Source organism: Oscarella lobularis, chromosome 15 (genome assembly GCF_947507565.1).
Source record: "Oscarella lobularis chromosome 15, ooOscLobu1.1, whole genome shotgun sequence".
Lineage (NCBI taxonomy): Eukaryota > Metazoa > Porifera > Homoscleromorpha > Homosclerophorida > Oscarellidae > Oscarella > Oscarella lobularis.
Window position 1 is genome coordinate 571,216 of NC_089189.1, and position 20,774 is coordinate 591,989.

General features: G+C 50.5%; 2 protein-coding genes across 5 annotated transcripts; both read left to right on the plus strand.

Moving 5' to 3' along the window:
- Positions 1-1,633: 1,633 nt before the first annotated feature.
- On the plus strand, positions 1,634-10,633 carry LOC136195976 (uncharacterized). 3 transcript variants are annotated; one of them, XR_010672041.1, is made up of 9 exons: positions 1,634-2,866; positions 2,922-3,519; positions 3,569-3,630; positions 3,687-7,065; positions 8,273-8,923; positions 8,980-9,183; positions 9,235-9,437; positions 9,485-9,747; positions 9,804-10,633. XR_010672041.1 is itself a non-coding variant. In XM_065985465.1 (7 exons), exons 3-7 carry the CDS (start codon positions 3,822-3,824, stop codon positions 9,587-9,589), a joined length of 4,407 nt encoding a protein of 1,468 aa, XP_065841537.1. In that variant the 5' UTR covers positions 1,634-2,866; positions 2,922-3,519; positions 3,569-3,821; the 3' UTR covers positions 9,590-9,754. The 3 variants fall into 3 exon arrangements, 1 of the variants encoding a protein (XP_065841537.1); XR_010672040.1 differs by having other exon boundaries at positions 3,569-7,065; XM_065985465.1 differs by lacking the exon at positions 9,804-10,633 and having other exon boundaries at positions 3,569-7,065; positions 9,485-9,754.
- A 151-nt stretch (positions 10,634-10,784) lies between these two features.
- Positions 10,785-20,763, plus strand: LOC136195975 (leucine-rich repeat serine/threonine-protein kinase 2-like). 2 transcript variants are annotated; one of them, XM_065985464.1, is made up of 51 exons: positions 10,785-11,049; positions 11,230-11,315; positions 11,366-11,484; positions 11,546-11,664; positions 11,709-11,829; positions 11,882-12,006; positions 12,071-12,238; positions 12,288-12,359; positions 12,423-12,559; positions 12,615-12,744; positions 12,799-12,899; positions 12,960-13,085; positions 13,148-13,247; positions 13,303-13,416; positions 13,470-13,840; positions 13,898-14,008; positions 14,057-14,199; positions 14,252-14,403; positions 14,454-14,568; positions 14,628-14,742; positions 14,794-14,871; positions 14,934-15,041; positions 15,104-15,342; positions 15,402-15,528; positions 15,574-15,700; positions 15,753-15,818; positions 15,865-15,961; positions 16,028-16,085; positions 16,137-16,204; positions 16,254-16,476; positions 16,535-16,629; positions 16,684-16,778; positions 16,840-16,973; positions 17,031-17,087; positions 17,141-17,330; positions 17,379-17,494; positions 17,546-17,665; positions 17,713-17,784; positions 17,833-18,003; positions 18,057-18,266; positions 18,317-18,439; positions 18,502-18,600; positions 18,651-18,710; positions 18,766-18,807; positions 18,860-19,038; positions 19,101-19,170; positions 19,289-19,455; positions 19,521-19,900; positions 20,231-20,305; positions 20,359-20,497; positions 20,589-20,763. In XM_065985464.1, the coding sequence occupies exons 1-50, from the start codon at positions 10,845-10,847 to the stop codon at positions 20,454-20,456; spliced, it is 6,474 nt and encodes a 2,157-aa protein (XP_065841536.1). In that variant the 5' UTR covers positions 10,785-10,844; the 3' UTR covers positions 20,457-20,497; positions 20,589-20,763. The 2 variants fall into 2 exon arrangements, 1 of the variants encoding a protein (XP_065841536.1); XR_010672039.1 differs by lacking the exons at positions 18,766-18,807; positions 18,860-19,038; positions 19,101-19,170; ... (3 more) ...; positions 20,359-20,497; positions 20,589-20,763 and having other exon boundaries at positions 18,488-18,600; positions 18,651-18,709.
- Positions 20,764-20,774: the final 11 nt, after the last annotated feature.

A 20,774-nucleotide genomic window follows, 5' to 3' on the forward strand; every position in this document is an offset into this window, starting at 1 on the left:
ATAATACCCAAATTTATGACTTTGAGCTCCGTCGGCGCGACAATCGTCGTCTCTCACACGACGACGATTCAGCTCGAGTCTATCGCTCTGACCGGAATATGGGCAATTGGAGCAACGTCGCAAGTCACCGTGAACGTGACGAAGACGAGTGCGAGCCGCTACGCGTTCGCCGGCTCGCTCACAAGCGGTCAACTGAACGTAGGGTCGTTCTACAGCGCGATCGGTGAAACGCCGTCAAAGCATCCTGCTCTACTCTCCATCGGCTTGGGAAACTTCGTTTTGGGATCGGCTAGCTTCATCGGCGGCGTTTACGACACGAGTAAGAACGCTTACGGCTTCGGTTTCTCCGGCGTGCCGTCGACGATCGCTTCGTGGGCGTCGGCGTCGAAATCGACGGTGACGATTCTGTACAATCTTGACCAGTACGGTCGCAGCGCATTTACCGTTTCCGTCACCTTATCGTCGTCAATCTCGCTCGCTACCGTGGCGACGAAAGTCTTTGGTGGCGGTGCGGTCGTAGACATTTCGCCGATACCTTTTCTCGGCAGTGTGATTGTTTCCAAGGTCGACTTTCTCTATTCGTCCGCTCTTGTGACTAATCAACTTCGCAACGTTGGACCTGTCTTTGCAAGCGGCATCGGTCTCTACGCGACTCTTCGTCTCTCCGGCGGCGGTTCAGTAGATCTCAATATCACTCTCGACGACGACGGTTGGTTGCTGTTCAATATGAAAAACTCTCCACTGACATTCAGCAATTTCATCAGTGCGTTTACGACAAACGTAAAAGCCGGTTCCATCTTGTTGCCATCAGTTTTTCCGAGCATTCTCTCCATTGACGTTTTCGCGTTTCGTTACGATAGCAGCAACAAGACTATCGCCGTCACTTTGAGCCTCGGCGGCAAACTCGACGTCATTACAAACGTCCTAAGCGTCTCGAATCCGCAACTCGAGATTCGCATCCAGCTCGTCAGTCCATACGGCGTCGTACCCGTCGCAACAGGAACGCTCAATATTGGCACGTCGCCGTTTACGGTTTACATCGTCGAAGATAACGGCAACTACGTCGTCATCGGAAGAGGAGACTCGACACTGAAAGTCGGCGACATTACATCGCAATTTTCAGCCTCATTTTTGCCAGACGGACTCAGCAACCTCGCCGCCAAATCGAAACTCATGACAGCGCTTATTAACTCGCCAGGATTCTCCTTCAAGCTAGGCGGATCGAGTAGCGACTACGAAATCGACTTTTTCGAGAATCTGCGCGTATCTAATTGGCTCGACACGTCATTCAGCGCCGTCGTTTCCAAGACGGCATCTGGTGGAAGCCGAATGGCCGTGGGCTACAGCATCGTCAGCGTAAACTTTGGCGTCCTACTAAAAGACGTCACTGGCATCGGAGTCGGCTCACTCAAGATGGTCAATCGAAACTTGAAGGTTTCACTTCTCATATCAAAATCGTCCATGCCCGGCTTGCTCGTACCGGGAACGTCGTTCAGTGTAGCTCAAATATCGACTGGGATCACCGTTTCGGCGTCGTTGTATCTCACGCGCTGCGGCGATCCGCTGTGCGTTTTTCTCAGCAAGGTTATCGGCCCGGAGCGAAGATCGCCATCTCGGCCACTATTTCGGTGAATACGATGAAATTGACGGGCGGTTTTACTCTGACAGCGGGACTCGCCAACTTCGCGATTGGACCTGGCGCCATGCTCAACCAAGTCGCACTCCAGTATCAACTCGGAATAGTGACATCTGCTGGACTCATTTGTAGACTCACGCTAACCGATCCTCCACTGCAATTCTCCGGCAGCCTCAAGGTGACTCCCTTTGGGCAACTCGTCGTTTCCATGACAATGTCCGCATGTGGCACAACGCGTTCGGTTTGAAATTTCTTTCGTTTGGCAATGCCCATGCTGGAGCGACCATTATTCCGGAGTCGGGAACGTTGCAGGCTCTATCTTTAGGCGGGACAATTTATATCGGTACAAATCCCGGAAAGGAGCTTGTATTGAAGGCATACGGCGGCTTTAATTTCGCCAATCCGCTGACGAACTACTTTTACGGCAAAGTTAATCACGCGACGATTGCCAGTATTCTTGCTGCTTTTGGCGTTTCCAACGTCAATCTGCCGCGCGTTCTCGCCCAGAGCGGATTTCCCAAAGGTCTCGAGTCTTCGTTCTCTCTCGTGCAAACCGTACCCGTTCCGGGTGTCGTCATTCCGGCCGGCTACAAACTCAACGGCACAATCAACATTCTCGGTTATACTTTGTCGGTTCTCTTCTACATCGACCTTCCCGCCAAAGCAATGGGTATGTCGATCGAGATGAGTCCGCTCAACTTAGCCGGCGGTCTCATACGAATGTACCGTTCAGCGACAGATACGACGCACGGGCCTATTCTAAAGGCTTCTTTTGTCTTGTCGCCTCTCAAAATCTCCGTCTCTGCCTCCGGATACTTGAGCGTTTTTATGGTCTAATCAAAGTGGAGTCTCAACTCGAAATTACCAACACTCGACTCCTGTTTAAATTGAAACTGGCGCCGTTCTTTGGCCTTGCAGCCGAGTCGTTGACCGTCGGCGCATCGTACGGGAGTCTCGCCACGGCGGCGTTTCGCGTCTCCGGATCGCTTTCGTTCCACTGGCCTCGCCACATCGAAGCCCTTGTTATCGCTGCTATAAAAACGAGCGCTAACAGGGCGAAATCGGCTATCAACGGTGCAAAGGCGAAAGTGAACGCCGCAAAAGCCAAAGTGACGGCCGCTCAGAGAAAAGTAAATTCGGCGAAGTCGGCGTTCAGAAATGCAAATGCTGGTCTGACAAACGCGCAGCATAAAGTCAACTCGCTGTGCTCTATCGACCATTGCAGCCAAAGTAAGTGAAAAATTTAATGTCAAAGATATAATTAAGTGGGGAATTGTTTTTTTAGCGTGCCTCGGATGTTTGCAGAAGCAGGACAGGACAAAGAATGTGTGGGGAATAAGTATACCCTACTTCGTTTTGACATGGAAAGACTGCTGCACTAAAATCACCAATCCAATCTGCGCTACCGGTAACGCAGCTTGCCAAGCCCTTCGCGCTACCGCCTACGCCGCTCTGAGCGTCGCCAAGGGAGTCGTTTCCGCTGCGTCACACTCGCTCGGCGTTGCTAATGCCGTACTACAGGCGGCCAAGATTCCGTTTGACGGCAGCGGAGAAGACGTACGCGCTCGGAGCTCGCGCTGCGCAGAAGATCGTGTCGTTGGGGACAGGCATTGTGAACATTCTGAGAATCAGTTTTAACGTGCTAATCAGTGTCGCGAGGGGCGGACGTTTTGGCGGATCGATTACGGCGGGTTTCTTTGGATCGAAGCCCCAGACGTTCTCGTTCAGCTTGAATTTCAAGAACGTGGGCACGATGATTGCCAATTTGGCGAAAAAAGCTTTGTCGGCTCTAGGGATTGGACGAAAACGAGAAACGGTGCCGGCTGTAGACCTCGGAATAGAATCTTTCACGCCAGTGTTTGAGGAGTTGGAAAACCAATTCGGTATGTTTGAATTTTTGAGGAACTCATAGCACGGTTTCTTTTCTTGTAGGTCACGGCTTTTGCAATTGTTCAACAAGTGTCAATTCTCAGACTCGGCTGACGCATCCTTATGTAAGCTCTCGCATCCCTGTTTATGTAATCGAAGCACGTTGGAGATCAACCATTAGTCGATACGGGGAGTCCATCATTCCGAAGATGCTTCGTGATGGTGTTGCGTCGCAATCGTCCTTGCATTGCAGCCGCCAGGCGCAAAAACGACACTTTTCGTGCAGCCGGTGCCGTGCAAAGGTGCTTCTACTCCGATGCGCCGTGCCACGATCGTTTTCGCCGTTGCAACGCTTCTCCTCGCGTCAGCGCGCGGGATTCCCGACGAAACGTGGGCCAATGCAGCCGAACTCCTGGGCACGCCCTACCTCCGAACCCTAGAGCTCGATCCCGCTCGCTACAACATCACGGTGGAAAACGGCGGCAAAGAGCTCGCAATCCGCCCCCACGCGCCAGTCGACGATAGTTTCACGGCGATAAACTTTCTCGAGCACGCCATACCGACGCTCGACGTCGATCCCGCCGACGACTCGGTCGAAATTCTCCACGCGCGTCCCCTAACGTTTCGCATCGTCGCAATTCGTCTCGATTTCGAAGCGAACACGATCACCATGGACACCGAATCGTCTATCGTCGCGATGGACGTAATAGGCGATTTTATGACATTCGGCGACGTCGGCGCGAAAATCGTCGTCGCGCGTCGCGCCGAGGCGTCGCAGCACCTCATCAGCGCCGTCCAACTCGTCGGCACGTGGGACATTGGAACGTCCAACGTCGTCGTCACGGTAACCAAAGATGGCGTCGATCATTACGCGCTCGACGGCGCGCTCGTCGACGATCGTCTCGACATGGCGTCGTTCTATCTCGCCATAGACGAAACGCCGTCGAATAATCCGTCGCTATTCGCCGTCGGTTTGGACGACTTTACGCTGGTTCGAACGACGTTCGCCGGCGTTTTCGATTACGGTCGCAACGCGTACGCAGTCTGTTTCACCGGCACTCCGACGATCGACTCGTGGACCGATTCCACGATGACGGCGCTCTACAATCGCGACGAGTTCGGTCACGAGGGATTCGCCTTTGCCGTCACCTTGGAAACGGTTTCCCTGGCATCGATTACGACCGCAGTTTTCAATGGAATCGTCGATATATCGGCGATACCGATTCTCGGCAGTGTCAGCGTTCCTAAAATAACTTATATTTATTCGGCGGCGGCGGTGATTAATCAGCTTCCCGGATGCCTCGTCGATCCCGTTCCTGGATTGGAACCGGACTCTCTGCCAAACGGCGTTGCTCTCTACACGACCGTCGCGCTTTCTCCAGGTCAGTCGACTAGTATCAACATAACCGTCGATCGAAGTGGAATTCTCGCCGTTGGAATCAGCGGAGACACCCCGTTGACGTTTGGAAATTTTATTGATTTATTTATTGACGGCGTGGACACGAGTTCGCTTACAATGCCGCCCGGTTTTCCCAACGTTTTCGCCATCGGCCTAGTCGGTTTCAGCTACAACAGCCGCAACAAGACGATCGCCGTCACGCTGAGTCTCGGCGACGAAATCGTCCTCATCGCGAATCTCGTCACCGTCACCCATCCCCTAGTCGAATTCGAAGCCGAAATCGTGAGCCCGTACGATGTCGACGTCGCCGCGAAAGCGTTTCTCGACGTCGGATCGTCGACGTTCACGATTTTCATTCTTCCCGACGACGACGGCGGTTTCGTCGTCGCCGGCAGCGGCGACGCGCTCGAAATCGGCGACGTCATGCACAAATTTTCCGCGTCGTTTTTGCCGTCGCAATTGAGCGGAATTCTCGCAAGCTCCGGTCTCGATAGCTTCGAAATTCGATCGCCCGAACTATCGTTTCCTCTCGGCGTTTCCAACGACTACGAAATATCGTTTCTCGGCGAGCCGGTCGTCGCGGGTTGGTCCGGGGTCACCCTCAGCGCCGTCGTCGCCAAACAAGGCTCCACTACCCAAATGGCCGTCGGATTCAATCTAGAAAATACAAAATTTGGCGACCTAATAGAAAGGCTCACTGGCGTCGAAATAGGCGCTCTATCCATTCTCGATCAATCGATGAAAACGTCGATAATTATATCCAAATCGGCAATGCCCGGCGTCCGTTTACCCGGCAACTATTTCAGTCAGATGGAAATTAAAAAAGGCGTGATGATATCGGCGTCGTTCGACGTGAGTCGTTGCAACGACGCAATGTGCGCGTTTCTCGCCAAAACTCTAGGCGCGGCGACGCGATTCGAACTGGAGAGCACGATAGAATCGGCGTCGAGCGTCTCCGTGGGCGCGCGCGTCGCGAACGTTCCCCTCGGCGACGGCGTCACGCTCACCGATCTCGGTCTCGAATTCCAAATCGGTTCCGAGACGTCGTTCGCGCTCGTCGGCGCGCTGGAGCTCGTCGATCCGCCGCTGAAATTCGTCGGTCGTCTCGAGACGAATCTCGCCGAATTGACCGTTTCCATGACGATGATCGGAATATGGGACGAGCCGTTCGGCGCGAAGTTCGTCGCCTTCGGCGACGCGACGTTTTCTGCGACGATTCTGCCGGCAGCGGCGACGCTAACGGCGTTTTCAATCGGTGGAACGATTCTCATTGGATCTGTAAGCGGTAAGGAGCTCGAAGCGAAATCCTACGTCGGCATAGATACCGTTAATCCGACGGATAATTATTTCTACGGGAGCATCAATCGCGCGACGATCAGAAGCGTTCTCGACGCGTTCGGCGTTTCCAGCGGCAATCTGCCGTCCGTTTTGGCGGAGAGCGGATTTCCGCACGGTCTCGAAGTCTCCTTCGCTTATAAGGACACCTCGCCGGTGGAAGGCGGCGTCGTCATCGAGGCGGGATTCAAGCTCAATGGAACAATGAACATTCTCGGGTTTTCGCTATCCGCTCTAATCGTGCTCGATTTTCCGTCGAGAATGGAAATCGAAGTGGCGATGAGTCCGCTCAATTTGGCCAACGGGCTATTGAAGATGTATCGTTCGGCGAACGATAAGCGTCGCGGACCGATTCTCAGTGCGAGCTTTACCCTGGTTCCCTTCCGAATCGACGTCGTCGCTTCGGGATACGTGAATCTTCTCAACGGTCACATCAAAAACGAAGCCGAACTCGAGATTTCGAATGGCGGTTTTCGCGTTCGTTTGACCGACGTTCCCTTCTTCGGCTTTCGAGCCGATTCGTTGACGGTCGGCGCTTCGTGGGGTTCGCTTCGCGAGGCGACGTTCGGCGTCGCCGGCGTGCTCTCGTCCGAGTGGATAGACGAGATCGAAGTTCTCGTCATTGCCGCCGTCGAGACGAGCGCTAATAAGGCGACGGCGGCGATCAACGCCGCCAAAGCGAAAGTCGACAAGGCCCAGGATAAAGTCGACGACGCTCAGGACGACGTCGACGACGCGAAGGGAGCGTTTGACAAAGCGAACGACAAGTTGGACAAGGCGAAAGACGTCGTGAAGAAGCTTTGCTCGATTAAAAATTGCGGTTCAGGTAAGAACAGTCTCGCTATTGGCGATCCTACAGTAGAGGCACACAATACCTATAAAAGTATTTAAAATGCTTTACTAATAGTCGAGCTGCGTAGCGTTTTCGTCTGATTGTTTGCGTACCAAGTGTAGCGCACGTTTGACTTGCCCGTTATAGAAGCGACGTAGCGCCTTGATTTTGCTGACCAAGCGTATTGCCGTAACGGCGTATGCGTTCGCTTTTCGCGTCCAAATAGCGACTGAATGTCTGTAGAATAGACTCACAATGCATTTCGCGACCGATTCATCGCTTCTACTTCGTGTATTAGGGCATTTCGTAGCAATGCGATGATTGACGTCATGCGTTGCTCAATGTCGCGTGACAGGGCGTGCCTGACGTACGTAGCACACATTCCGCTGTCGTTTTTCGCGTTTCGAATTGATTTCGAACAAAATGTCGTTCGTGTTTGTCGTCAGAATTGCATTTGCGGCCGATTGGAAAAGGTTTCGGTTCAAACAAAGCACTTTTTTGATTGTGAATAGCTGCAGTCGTAGGGTCCTAGTCGCGTATGAGTATATATACCCAGCGTTTACAAGTACTTATCAGATGGAGCAGAGCAGAGCTCGTGGCTAGGATAGAAGGGAGATTGGCAACACTCCCCAAGGCTTGAGGCACTATGGCCCGGTGGTCGCCTCATTCATGACAAGGCCATCTTTCCATGCTCGGCGACCCGCGCCTCGTCACTTCCCGCCAACACCGATATTCGGTGCTTTGGCAGTGACCTTCACTAACTGCATCTAACTTCGTCTCACACATACCCCTTCCCTCTTTTACATTTTCGTTGGTCGTAATAGTCTGCCCTTACCCGTTCTGTCTAACCCACCCCTTCATTTATGTTTACCGATAATATACTAACTTGACAAGGGTGTAACATTGCACGCCTTCCTAGTTCTCGCATCTCTCTCCCAGCTCCTGGGCACCTCTGTCACCGGGATAAACCTCCATAGCACCGTCTTCCGTGGGGTTTGTGTCAAGTGTCGATGTTTTTTGATCTTTTTTTAAAGTTCTCTACGCGAAAAAACGCGTTTTTGAGCTCGTGGCGGTCAAACGAAGCTTTGTTCCCCCAAAGGGGGACCCTTCGCCCAATTCACGACTATAGAAGTCCTTTACCCAAACCTTCAGATAGATTGGTTCACTTTGAGTTCCTAGTTCAGACAGTTCTCTTCTTTAGTCTGCATCGGCTGCCTGGAAAAGAAGAAGAAGACAAAGAAGGTTTGGGGCAAGAAAATCACCTACTACGTATTTGATTGGAACAACTGTTGCAAAAAAATCACGGACCCCACTTGCATCGCGGCGAACAAAGTCTGCTCGGCCACTCGCACCGCCGCAAACACGGCCCTTAACGTCGCCAAAGCGGCCGTTTCCGCGACCAAGGAAACTCTTACCGTCGCCGAGGCCGCCCTAAAGGCAGCCAAGGCGACGTTGACTGGGCTGAAAGCAACGCTAAGTGCAGTCCAAAAAACGTACGAACTCGGCGCTGCGGCGGCGACGAAAATCGTCTCGCTGGGACTTTCTGGCATCATACGCATTCGCGAAATCACGTTCGACGTCGAAATCAGCGTCGCGTCGGGCGGAAGCTTCGCGGGTACCATCGAAGCGAAGTTTTTCAATACGAACTTTAAGAAGTTCGGGTTCGAGTTGAATTTGAAGGACGTCGCTAAGTTGGCGTCGAATTTGGCGAGCGACGTCCTGTCGTCGTTGAAGGGGCGAAAGCGACGGCGTCGTCAAGTCGCGACGATGCCGGCGGAACCAATAAGGGAAGAGATCCTTCGTTTTGACGTTTCCGCTGAAGTGGAGGGTTTCAAAAGTATTCAGGATTTTGGTAAATTGGAATTTATTCTCGTTGGACTTTTTTTTGCTATTGCGAAGGTTCTGTAGGTCGCGGTTTAGCTAATTGTTCGGCTATTCGAAAGCAGAAAATCGTCGCGGAACGGCTTTTTGATACGGTTGAAGATCTCTTCTCCCGTTGGGCGAGGAAACGCGATCATTTGAAGGCGGCGAAGAGTCGATTCGTAAGTGGGCTCGTGATGATAGACGGAGTCTTCAGCAGTGCCAAAACAGAATTGAAATCGGTGAAAAGCAGTGAGAAAAAGCCAAATGATTATAAATCCAAAATTTGAATTATTTTTCGAGGTGTTTTAACGTTCTTTGATACGGTGAATCGTCGACTCAACTATCAAGATGTCCACGTCATCGACGAGATTCTTTGCAAAAAATTCGCCGCGAAACACTTCAACGTTACCGACGCCGTACGACGCCTCGCCTCTCTCCCAACGATCCCAAACAATTCCATCGCGAGAAGAGACGTCATACGAGCCAATCGTCATCTTCGTCGCGTAAGGCGACTCTTAGTCTCCAAGTGAACGAATCAATTGTTTTACAGGCGCTGGGAGACTTCTGCTCGCTGAGCTTGGACAAGGCGGTGAAAGTTCTCGAGACGTTGTTGCTGGATATGGAACTCATCGAAAGTTACGTCTGCAAAGTCTGATACCGTAGCAGCTGGGTTCTGCTCTGGACTGGATGGACCTTTGTGTGCCTGTGTGTATGTATGTTCACTGTTGTCGCTGAAGCATGTATGCCAATAGGATTTTATTGAGAGCAAACATCGAAAAAGGGGGAAAAAAACATCTCGCCAACATCTAAAAGGTACGAAAGAGCAAGTTCAATATGATAACGACTCCTAGACTCGTTGCGCTCCACAGATTTGCCGTCGCTCCGTTGCACAAATTCTCCTGACAGCACGTCGTTTCCGTGCACGTCTCCGTGGAACCGGCACCCGTGCAGGTGCGAGCGCCTACCGCGCAATTTTCAACGCACTCGCGAATGTTCGTCACTATGCCGGCCGTGTCTGTCGCCACGTGCCGACAGTAGCTCGTCGCCGAGCAATTCGTCGTTGTCGTCGTCGTTCCCACCGTGTCGCAATCGAGGAGAGTTTGAGTCGGTGTACTCACGCAGCTGTAGCAGAGGTAGTCCGGTGCTGGAGACGGCGACGATGTCTCTGTTGTGTTGGGGTTAGACTGAGTCGGTGTCGCTGCCTCTGTCGTAGTTATTTTCTCTGTCGTAGGCGACAGGGTCGTCGGAGGCGGCGGGGTCGTCGGAGGCGGAGGCGGTACGGTCGAGGTAACGATGTCGCTGAAATTTCCGTTGCAGAAGTCTTGCGTGCAGCATTTGGTGGCTCCTACACTTACACACGTCTCGGCGCACCGTCTCAATCCGTTTAGAATGGTCAGGCAGTACACTTGGGCAGGGGTACATGTCTCTTCATGAGAATTGTCCGGCACAAAGCCGTTGGCGAGGCAAGCGCCTGGAGTCGTGTCTTGACAATTGTAACATTTCAGCGCGCTTGACGCATTGGCAAGGCAGCAAAGAGCGAGCAAAGCGAGTCGATACGACATGAGCGTATCCCTTGTAACTATGGTACGAATGGCCAAACGCACGAGACGTCTCGTGATGCACATTTTGATTAGAAGCGCAAAAGTATAAAAAGGCCCAATTTAATTACTAAGTTGATACCGAGACTCACTCCAATGAGTTCAATTTCAATTTTCAATGAATGTAAAATGAGGTTCGGTTCCCAACGAGAAATCCGAATTTTACACGCTCCTGACGTCAGATGTAGGCGCGTCCGCGGCGCAGGCGCGTGGCGTGGTTCACGTTAGCTCACGCTAGCGCAGTCCTGCAAGGATCCCCTGCAAGGATCCGTAGGCGCAAACGAAGCGCCGCTTCGCCTCTTTACAGTCGCGATGGACATCACGCGACTTCTTTTCGGCTCAGCGGAAGAAGCCGAGCCGCCGGCGCAGGCCAAATCGACGAGACAGGCCGATCCGACGACGCACGGCGAAGAAACAGCCGACGATCTCGTCGACTCGACGGTGTTCGCTATAGAGCGATCAAATCTAGCGGAAGAAGCTCTTAAAACACTGGAGGAAATGGAAGAAGAAGGGAATTGTAGGTAGCGTTTATACACGGATACTATGTAGACATGGGAACTACCACATTCTTCTGTACGAGACTGGGCGTGTGAGTTGGTCCCCTCCAGCGCAAAACGCGCATTCATTAGACTAAAAAATGCGCGAGGACGCACGTTGAATTATTTAAAAAAAAAAGCCGCAGTATTAATTTCTTTAGACAATGCCGACTACGATTCATTGTTATTCGTAAATGGCTGCATGACGAGACATCGACAAGAGAACGCTACGTCGTCTCGGATTCAGGTATAGGAATTTAGGCAATTATCTCTCCGCGAATATTTATTGGACGTTAGGAAATCGGCTGTCGAATTTCCGCATCTTTGCTCAAAGCCAATCCACAACTCATCCAATTCGTAGGCGATCGGGTTTTGCTCGACAGCAACAGCAGCGGATCCTCCTCATTATCTTACAAGTCGACTAAAAAAGCAATTTTTAAATCAATTCAATTCACCCCTAGTCGTTTTCTCTTCTAGCACCAATAGCAGCGTGGCTCTTCATCGGACGGCTATGTGCGCTCTCATGCTCTACGACGAAGAAACCGTCGTCGTTCGCGAGAGCGTCAATCTCATTTCGACCATAGCGTCTATGACTAGTGAGAAAACATTGAATTATTATTATTATTATTATTATCTTTAGCTGATCTTCACGGCTCGTTCATTCGAATGGGAACGCATTGGGCCGTGCTGTCGGCTCTGGACACGGGCAGAGCGCTGCCCATTCCGGCACTGCAGACAATTCACAGCCTAGCAATAAAAGAGTATAAGTGGACTTCTCAGTGCACGTGCGTATTCTAAGGAGGAACTTTTTAGATGCGAGTACGGCAAGGCTGTTTTTGACTGTGGCGCTCTCGGCGTTCTCACCGAACACCTCGATTGCTATTCGGGCAAACGCGTGGTGGAGGCTCTCAAGACGCTAGCGACGCTGATTCGCTTTGGTACGAAAATCCTTTGTGCCTCTCCTTCTCACTCGATCGTCACTGCGTTTAATTAATTAAATAGCTCCCTATGGGCACGGCCGACTCCTCAACGCCTTGTCCCGTTGCCTCGCGAAAGTCGCCGCCTTGCTAGTGCGGCACAGCGATGACGACATCGTCGTCGAATTAGTTCAGGAGGTGTTCTGTTCGTTGGCGGAATCGCGCGAGCGCTTGAACGCTGTCCAGAAACAACGTAGGGAGGATTGGCTTGACTTAGTCATTTCATTGATGGTACGTTCTAGCTGGTGGATTTCGCGTCGTTCCAGTGCTTGTATCGGTATGCGAAGTTATGATAAAATCGCCCTCGAATGAAGGTAAGGTGGTCATTTATAAAGCATGCGATTTATGACGTCTGTTCTTTTTTTTTTTAATTTTAGGAGTTCATCTGAAAGGTTGCTTTCTAGCGTCTGCGTTTCATTCTCTCGTCTCTTCGACCGAAGATGCGTCTTTTATTTCTAAAGCCGTTTCTCGATCGTTGCATCGTCACGCGTCGAATCTAACTCTTCTGGCCCAGGTTGCCAAATCAATATTTAATTTTTTTTTTTCTCGGCATTTTCTCTCTACTGTAGTGCTGCTCAACAATTCTCAAGTACGCGTTGAAATTCCAGTCATCGGCTCGCGCGTTTCTGGAAGAAAAAGTTCACGTGAAATTATTCGAGCTCCTCGACATTCAGATGGTTCACCAATCTCTACCAGAAGGTCGGTCGATCGATCGATCGAAATAGACGAACTTCACTGCGAAATTCTTTCTAGTCTTGGCTCAATTGATACTCGACTGCGTCTTTGCTCTCGCCTGCGTGCGGAATCTGAAGAACGCGATGCTCTGCTCCGTTGCCGCGCACGGCTTACTCGGCGTGCGTCCGCGCCGCGCGTACTCGTAGATCTCTTTCCCGCAAGTGTTCCGACTCCTTTAGGGCGTCAAGTGTCTAACGGAATTGGGAGCCGATCGGAATTTCGTTCACTCGACCACCCAAGCGTCTCCTCTGGCGTCGGCAGCTGAAGCCGGTCGTAGAAACGTCGTTCAATTTCTTTTATATCAGGTACTGTAGGTGAAACGATAGATGATTATGGCTAATTGTAAACGATTTGTCGTGGTCTATAGGGAGTTCACGAGAGTCGTGTTAGCAGTGCTCTCGCTGCTGCTATAAAGTCCGATCAGAAGTCCATTGTTTTGACGTTGATTCGGCATTTGTGCGTCACTGGTAAATAGTTGGGGTTCCATTTCTACAGTTCTCACTGCGCTACTGTATGTCTAAGGAAATTGTTTGTCACTTCGAAACATGAACTTGCACGAGATCCAAGCCGATTGGTTTGGCACGGAGAACAGTGCAGGTGAAGCGGAAGTCCACACTAAGACAGTCGACCCTCTTGGTAATAAGCAGATAAGAAAAAAAATGCATAAACGACACGGACGTCTTCTCTAGACATAAAAGTACACGGTCTGATTCGTTCTCTTTCCGGCATCAAAATACACTACGACTTTCCCTCGAGCGAAGAGGAGAACGAGAACGACGAAGAGCACGGGGAGGAGGTCGATGGCTTCGACGACGACTTCGTATCGTCTTCGACGAATTTCAAGCGTCTGCGTCTCGGTCGCGCCATGCTCGCACTCGAAACGCCTCTCCTTCGCGTTTCGGCGCCGTCGCGCGTCGAACGAGAAATCTTCGACTTTTCGGCGAATCGAATAGCGTCGATCGATTCCTTTCTCGCGTCTGGAGCGACCGTCTTGCGGCACGTCTTCGAACTGAATCTTTCAGATAATAAATTGCAGTCGATACCTCAGAATTTATCTCAAGTCGGTCTCTCCTCCCTTTTTTTATTCGCGTTGGTCTTACTTTCCTCTTTTTCGCAGGCCTTACCCGTTCTGCGCGTCTTGAATTTAAAAGCGAATCTATTTGATCGATTTCCCGGCCAACTATTGTTCTGTAAAAATCTACTCAGCATAAATTTATCAGAGAATCATGTAAGACTAACGGTATTTCTCATAGCGACAACATATGTTCCTTTTTAGATTACTTTATTTAATTGTTATCCCGATGTCTGCCCGGTTGATTGGTCTCTACGAAAACTCGATTTGTCGCGAAATCGCTTGAGGCATCTGCAGGGTAGCCTTCAAGCGGTCTTTCCTCACCTCGAATATCTCTCTGTATCCAGGTGAGAAATTCTACTTGCTCTCTCTGCCGCTCTTATTTTTATTTTCGTGCAGAAATCGCATTGTGAGTCTGGGCGAAGAGCCCCTCGGTCTAAAACACCTCGCGACGCTCGACCTCTCCTATAACGAGCTGACGTCGATATCGTTTCGGTTTCTGGGCGGCTGTCACGGCTTGGAGAGCCTCGACGTTTCTCACAACAGCATTCGTAAATCGAGCAGGTCGACATGGACAGTGAGCGTTAAATGTTTTCTGCAGATGACTTGTGCTGCAATTGCCCCTATCAATATCCCTCGCTTCGGCACGTCAATGCGGCGTGCAATCAATTAGGCTCGCGGCAAGAATTTCCCGACTTTGTTCTCAAGCTTCCGAAGTAAGAAATGAAGCCACGACTCGCAATTCTAACCACTACGTCTCTCTCTCTTCAAATAGTCTCGAGGTTGTAGACTTGTCGTATAATAGCAGTCTTGAAGTGTTTCCCGCTCCTCGTCAGTGGACCTCGAACGCAATAAAAGAGATACATCTTAGTCGTTGTCATTTTACCAACGTAAGACGAAAACTCGCTCTAGAGAAACTCCACGAAGAAGCGGTGTCCTAGTTTGACCTCGAATCCGACGTCGTTCAATTCTGGGGCCATCTAAAGTGCATCGATCTGGAAGGAAACGGACTAAAAGAGGTAAGACATTTATTTATTATGTCCGAGGCCTGCGATCTCGTACCATTTATTTTACTTCAAAGGTGCCTAAAAGTCTGTCTCTTCTGTCGAATTTGACGTCACTAAATCTAAGCGAGAATCGAGAAATTCGTCGGCTTCCTTTAGAATTGGGAAACCTAAAAGATTTAGACGTTCGTGGACCCTTCGATTTAGCCTCCTACTCGTACACCTCTCTTTCTCTCGAAATATTTAGCTGAAAATCACCGGTCTGCCCAACCTCTGCCTTCCGGGCGGCGCGCGATTCGATCTCGCGCCGTCGCCGGCAATCGTTCGTCTACTCGACGACACGCTCGTCGACGGCGAGAACTGGAATCGCGTTCGACTATTCGTCGTCGGTCAAAACGGATCGGGAAAGACGACGCTCGTCTCCAAACTCACCGGTCAAATGCCGCCGGAGTCCGGCGGCCAAGACTTGAAGATAATCGAATGGCAGTAAGCCCATTTGCGCATTTCCTCTCTCGCCTATATATAATCTCTTTCCTTCCCACAAGAGCGTTCTCTTTCGCGGGGATTTCGAGTCGCTCAGAAAGGATCGCGGTGAGCTGTTGGGAGTTCGAAAGCGCCAGCCGAAGCCGACTCCTCCAGCAGTGTTTCTACACGAGCCGAGCTATTTATCTCGTAATAAAAATAAAAATAATGATGAATCAACGACGACTTGCATAGGTTCTATTTCGTTTGACCGACGGCCTACTGGGCGTCGATCAATTAAAGCAGCAACTGAAGGAAATCTACGCTCGCGTTCCGTCGGCATTGTGCCTCGTCGTCGGCACGGACTTGGATCACGCTTCTCGTAGGATTAACATTACATATAGCAATGCAAATCATTTATTTTTTTGTTTTAGTGAAAGCGGAGAGTTTTATGGAGGAGACGCGATCCGCGCTGGCCGGACTTCTGTTGCAGAGCTCAGGTGCGCGGGCGTTTGTGTTTTACGCGACGTTCGAACGCTCTTTTAGTCGGCATTCCTCGTATCGTGAGCTCGGTCGAAATAAATTGCCACGCGTCGAGCGACGTCGATCAAGTCCGCGAAATGCTCGTATCATCTTTTTTAGGGTAAGATGATATAAGATGATATAGGAAGGGGGGACGCGGAGCTTTCAATGTGTTTTCCTATTATAGCGGTCTTGATGAGAAGGAGAGACCTCTTGCAGGCGAACAAGTTCCCAAATATTATCGAGTCAATAGCAGAAAAAATCTCGAGAGTTTTTTCATAGATTTTCAATTCTAGGAATTATTAGAAGTGGTTAGCGCGGAACGACTGGCTCGCCTGAAGTCAATACCAGTTATAAATCTCAGGTAGGGCGTAGGGGTGGAGAAAGCGGTAGTCAATTTTTTGAAATTTTAGACATCTCTTTCGTCTTTTCGTTTCCACGCGTCGCGATCTGTCTCGCACGCAGCTAACCCAAGCCGTCGCCTTTCTCCACGCGACCGGCGAAATGTTCCGCTACGAGACGGGCGGCAAAGACGACGCGACCGGCGGCGCCGTCTGTTTTCTCGACGTTCCGTGGCTCGTCGGCATGCTGTCGAACGTCACCAAGCTCAGACTCTGGTCCAGCGAAAAGACGGGGGTGAGATTGGGTCTCTCAATGTTTCTTCTAAGCGAGAATTTCTTTTCTCCCTCTGAAGTTGGTGAGACGCAGAGAACTGCACACTATCTTGAAACCCGCTTTGGGATCCTCTTCGTTTACCTTGAGTCCAATCGTAATCAATATTCTACGAGAGTGAGTCGTCGAATCTTTATGTATCGGTAATAATCTCGATGCTGTACTGCTTAGCTTTCAATTGGTTATTCCCTACGGAAAGGATCGCTTCCTACTGCCTTCTCTTGTTCCCATACTGTGGACGGGAACTCTACTTTCCTCCAAATCAGGTATGCTGTATATGTATACGAAATTGTTGGGAATAAAAAGAATCAAATCCGATGCCTTCAGAAGCGTCGTTGGAGAGACAGCTCGTCTTGCCTTACGTTCCGACTGACTTCTGGCAGAAACTCGTTTCTCACCTAGTCGTCTTTGGTCACGAACTAACGGCGATTCTACGCTCATCGTCATCAGCCTTTTCCACGGTAAGTAAAACCTCTCCATTTTTTTTCTTATACTTAATTACCAGTCTCTATTATTAGCTCTCTGAACCCGACATCAAATTCTGGTCTGACGGCATCTGCTTCATTTGGACCGAGGTAGGAACTTCTTTCCTAGCGAACCAATCTCTCAATCGGCCTTCGCGCATCAGACGATGTTTTTTCTGGTTCGATCGCCGTCCGGCAGCAGTGCCGACTGCGTTTCTATTCGAACGGCGATAAACGATTTCGGAGCGATGATGCTCGCCTCCGTGGCCAATCACATCGAGGCAATCATCGCGGAAAGAGTCGATTTGAAGTGGTCGTCTGTCGAAGTGCTCGTACCCTGTCCAAACTGCAAAGGTACGAAGGATATGCCCAATTTTATCATCTGAGGTCCTTTGGGCGTAGAGGGAAGGGATACCAACGTCTTTGAGTACGAATCGCTTGCAATGGTTCTACTGAAAAAACAAGAAAATTTCGTCAATTGCCCTTTTCACGACGATCCCGTTTCCCTGAACTATTTGGTAGGTTGTAAGTTAGCGAAGACCTATCGGTTTGGCTATAGAATTGCGCAGATTCCCGAATTGGTTTTGAGCGAGTCCGAAGCGTCGGAGAAGGATTCCCATTCGCTGCTACCCGAAAGCGCAGAACACGTCGCCGTCGGCTCGTACGCGTGTTCATTGTATAAGAACAAGGTAAGAAAGCCTGTCTCCTCTACTGAATGTCTGGTGAATTTTACTAGCCCGTACTTTCGAATTCCTATGGGGAAATGAGTCGAATCGATTTGAAAACGTACCGGCAATTTGTACGCCAGGTTAGTATCTAAAATGTGACGTTACCGTCTATTTTGTTTTTCAAAAAGGTTCAATTTGGCATTGGCTTGCGACGGCATTCGTCCATTCTCTCTCTGATCGCCTATTCGTTCCAATCTCAGCTATGGCTTGCCTACGAAGCGGCTCCCCTCGGAACGCTATCCGCAACGTTAGAGTCGAGACAACTGGAGCGGATAATCCTCTATCGATTCGCCTACCAGGTACAAATAATGACGGCAATCTCTTCATGATGCGATTTCGTTTCTCCGCCTAGATAACACTTGGCTTGGCATTTATGCACGGACGTCTAATCGCTCACAACAATTTGACGTGTCGCGCCGTCTTCGTCTTCTCGCTTTCTCCGGACGACGAGATCAACGTCAAAATAGGAGATTTCGTCCGAGCGACGTGGATCTCGTCCAGCGCCGTATTCATGGACGGCGATCGTTCGACGCGTCTCATGCAACACGGTCGACGTCAGAAGGTTAGCGCTACTATATGTATGCGTCATATACGTTTGCATTGTTTTTTTAGAACGACGTTCTCGCTCTTGGCGTCGTCCTTGCCGATTTGAGTCGTCGCCATGTCGGAAGTTGGCCGGAATTCGACGCCGTTGCCGAACGCTGTTTAGAAACTCGTCCCGCGCGTCGTCCAACGGTAAGAGGAGGAAAGGATCAATGACGTTGTCTAAGAATACTACGAAAGGAGTTTTTTTCAAGGCTCGCGCAGTTGTAACGTTTTTGGCGCGACACGAAGTCGTGTGCATAGAGAGAGCGGTGCCTGTATCTCTAGTGGGACCCGAGACTGTAGCCGTTCAGGTAGAGATTATTAATTAGTTGATTAATTGCTCGAATTACTTTTTCTTTAGTGCGATGGTCAACGAGTCAGAGAAATCTGGCTCACCAGCTCCAATCTCGATTTTTCCCAAGTGAAGAAACTTCGCACGAACTACTTTCTTGTTTTTAATTATCTCTCTTTCTTAGGTGTCTGTTCTCGACTTGAATTCTCCTCGGTCGGAGGCAAAAGTACGGCGTTTCAGATAACAATTGACTTATTTATCTTTATTTTATCATTCAGGGAACCGTTCTTTTTGGAGAGCGCATACTTTGCCTATTTTCGTTTCAAAACAAGCTAGTGTTGGCTGGCACTCTCGCCGGAAGCATTTGGGCTCTCGACCACGTGCCGACGCTTCTGCGAACGCGAAAATTGGCGTGCGTAAACGACTCGATCTTGTGTCTGCATCACGCGGAATCGAAGTACAGAGGCAATTGTGTCCCCCCGGGGGGATATCGTTAATTACGATTCCTTTGTATTTTAGTCGTGCTGATTTCATATTGGCTGGAATTGCAGACGGACGGGTAGCCGTATTCGATACAGATGAACTGCTGGTAAGAAAATACAGAAGAAAAACAGTTTTTCCAAGGCCAGACATAATACTCCCCCCAATCACATGCATACTGTATAAGGGTACTGTACTGTGGGTCCTTAGAATTGCCCTTCTTATAGCAACACCGATGTACGACGGCGAGACGTTTTCTCCATCTCGGTCACCGACCGGTGACGAGAATTTGTCGCGCCGACGATCGGCTCTGGTTCAGCCACGGCGCCGAAGTCGTCGTCTGGTCCTGCGGATTGAGCGGCGAAGAGCGAAGATGGACGACGACTACGGCGGAGTGAGAAAACGACGACATCAATTCCTAAAAAATATAATAAATCCTAATAATAATAAATCTTTTAGTCGCCCTCCCGTCCGACGTCGAGAACTCGTCACTCATCTCTGCACGAGCGGAGACGGTTTTCTCTGGACGTCGACTCGTCGTTCGTCGCGTCTCCGTCGCTGGGATCGTCGCGTTCTCGGCGGCGGCGCCTTGACGGGCGTCGTCGACTGCGAGACGGCGCTGCGTCGTCACGCCGTCGCTCGTCGTCGCGTTCCCGGCGGGCGTCAGCTCGACTCGTCGATGTGCTGGGTGACGGCGATGATCGTCGTCGGCGAGACGGCGCTGTGGGTCGGCACGGGCGGCGGATATCTGATCGCTTTCTGTCCGAATCGGCTCGCGACGCTCGTCGTCATGAAGAAGGGCGTCAAGCCAATTCGTTGTTTAGCTCGAATGGAAAACGGTACGTGGGGGAACTGAAAGTAGGGGGTCAGGAGTCGGTTAGTCAAGGGTGGGGAATAAACGCACGTCAGTTGGACGTGGAAGAGATAGTTTTTGACTTATTTGTTTAATTATTACACAGTTGACGGAGGGAGGGGGCGAGAAAATTTAGGGTACCAGATGTTGAATAGTGTAAACTGTAGACCACAAAGACAGACTGACGGACGGAACGGAACGGACGCGCGAACGTTATTTTTAGAACTGAAAATTACCTTTTGCTCAAATCTCCTTGTAGACATACAAAACAGCAGGGAAAAAATTCTACTATACGAATCTTTTATTATTATCGTAGACGTTCTCTTGACTAATTTCGACATTGCCGTTGCCGGTTTGACCGACGGCTCGTCCGTCGCCAACGAAGAAACAGGCAAGGGGAGACGATAAAACAGGACGACCCAATAGGCCGCTTTCCTTCTCTAGCCGTCAAAAAACGCATGGGTCAAGTGCTCCTGCTCTCGCCGAACAGTCACCAGCTCGTCGAGACCGTCCGGAAACATCAAACCGACTCGGAGGATTAAACCTACGCGACGCTCTCACGCACGGTCAATTAATTAATAAGGTAAACATCGGCGGGGCGACGGTTTCTTTCTCAAGATAGTTCGCCCCGTTTCTCTGGAATCCTTTGAAACATTTATGATTTGCCTATGTAGATTCATGCACATTTTTACATGCGTCGCCCGCGCTGCCGGAAGTAAGACTTGTATACTTGGGAAGACTTTTTTTGTCAGGTCTTTCCGATGGTCGAGGATATGCGCGTTGGAGTCGTCGAGCGTGTTTGCGTAGTCGTTGTTAAACGACGAATGTCGTGATCTCATCTTCGAACCATTCATCGTTCA

Coding starts and splice junctions, on each gene's coding strand:
- LOC136195976 (XM_065985465.1), top strand. CDS start 3,822: ATGCGCCGTGCCACGATCGTTTTCGCCGTTGCAACGCTTCTCCTCGCG. Junction 7,066..8,272: donor GATTAAAAATTGCGGTTCAG/GTAAGAACAGTC, acceptor TCTCTTCTTTAG/TCTGCATCGGCTGCCTGGAA. Junction 9,438..9,484: donor CCAATCGTCATCTTCGTCGC/GTAAGGCGACTC, acceptor ATTGTTTTACAG/GCGCTGGGAGACTTCTGCTC.
- LOC136195975 (XM_065985464.1), top strand. CDS start 10,845: ATGGACATCACGCGACTTCTTTTCGGCTCAGCGGAAGAAGCCGAGCCG. Junction 14,404..14,453: donor CGTTTCTCACAACAGCATTC/GTAAATCGAGCA, acceptor TGTTTTCTGCAG/ATGACTTGTGCTGCAATTGC. Junction 15,343..15,401: donor TTGAAGATAATCGAATGGCA/GTAAGCCCATTT, acceptor CCTTCCCACAAG/AGCGTTCTCTTTCGCGGGGA.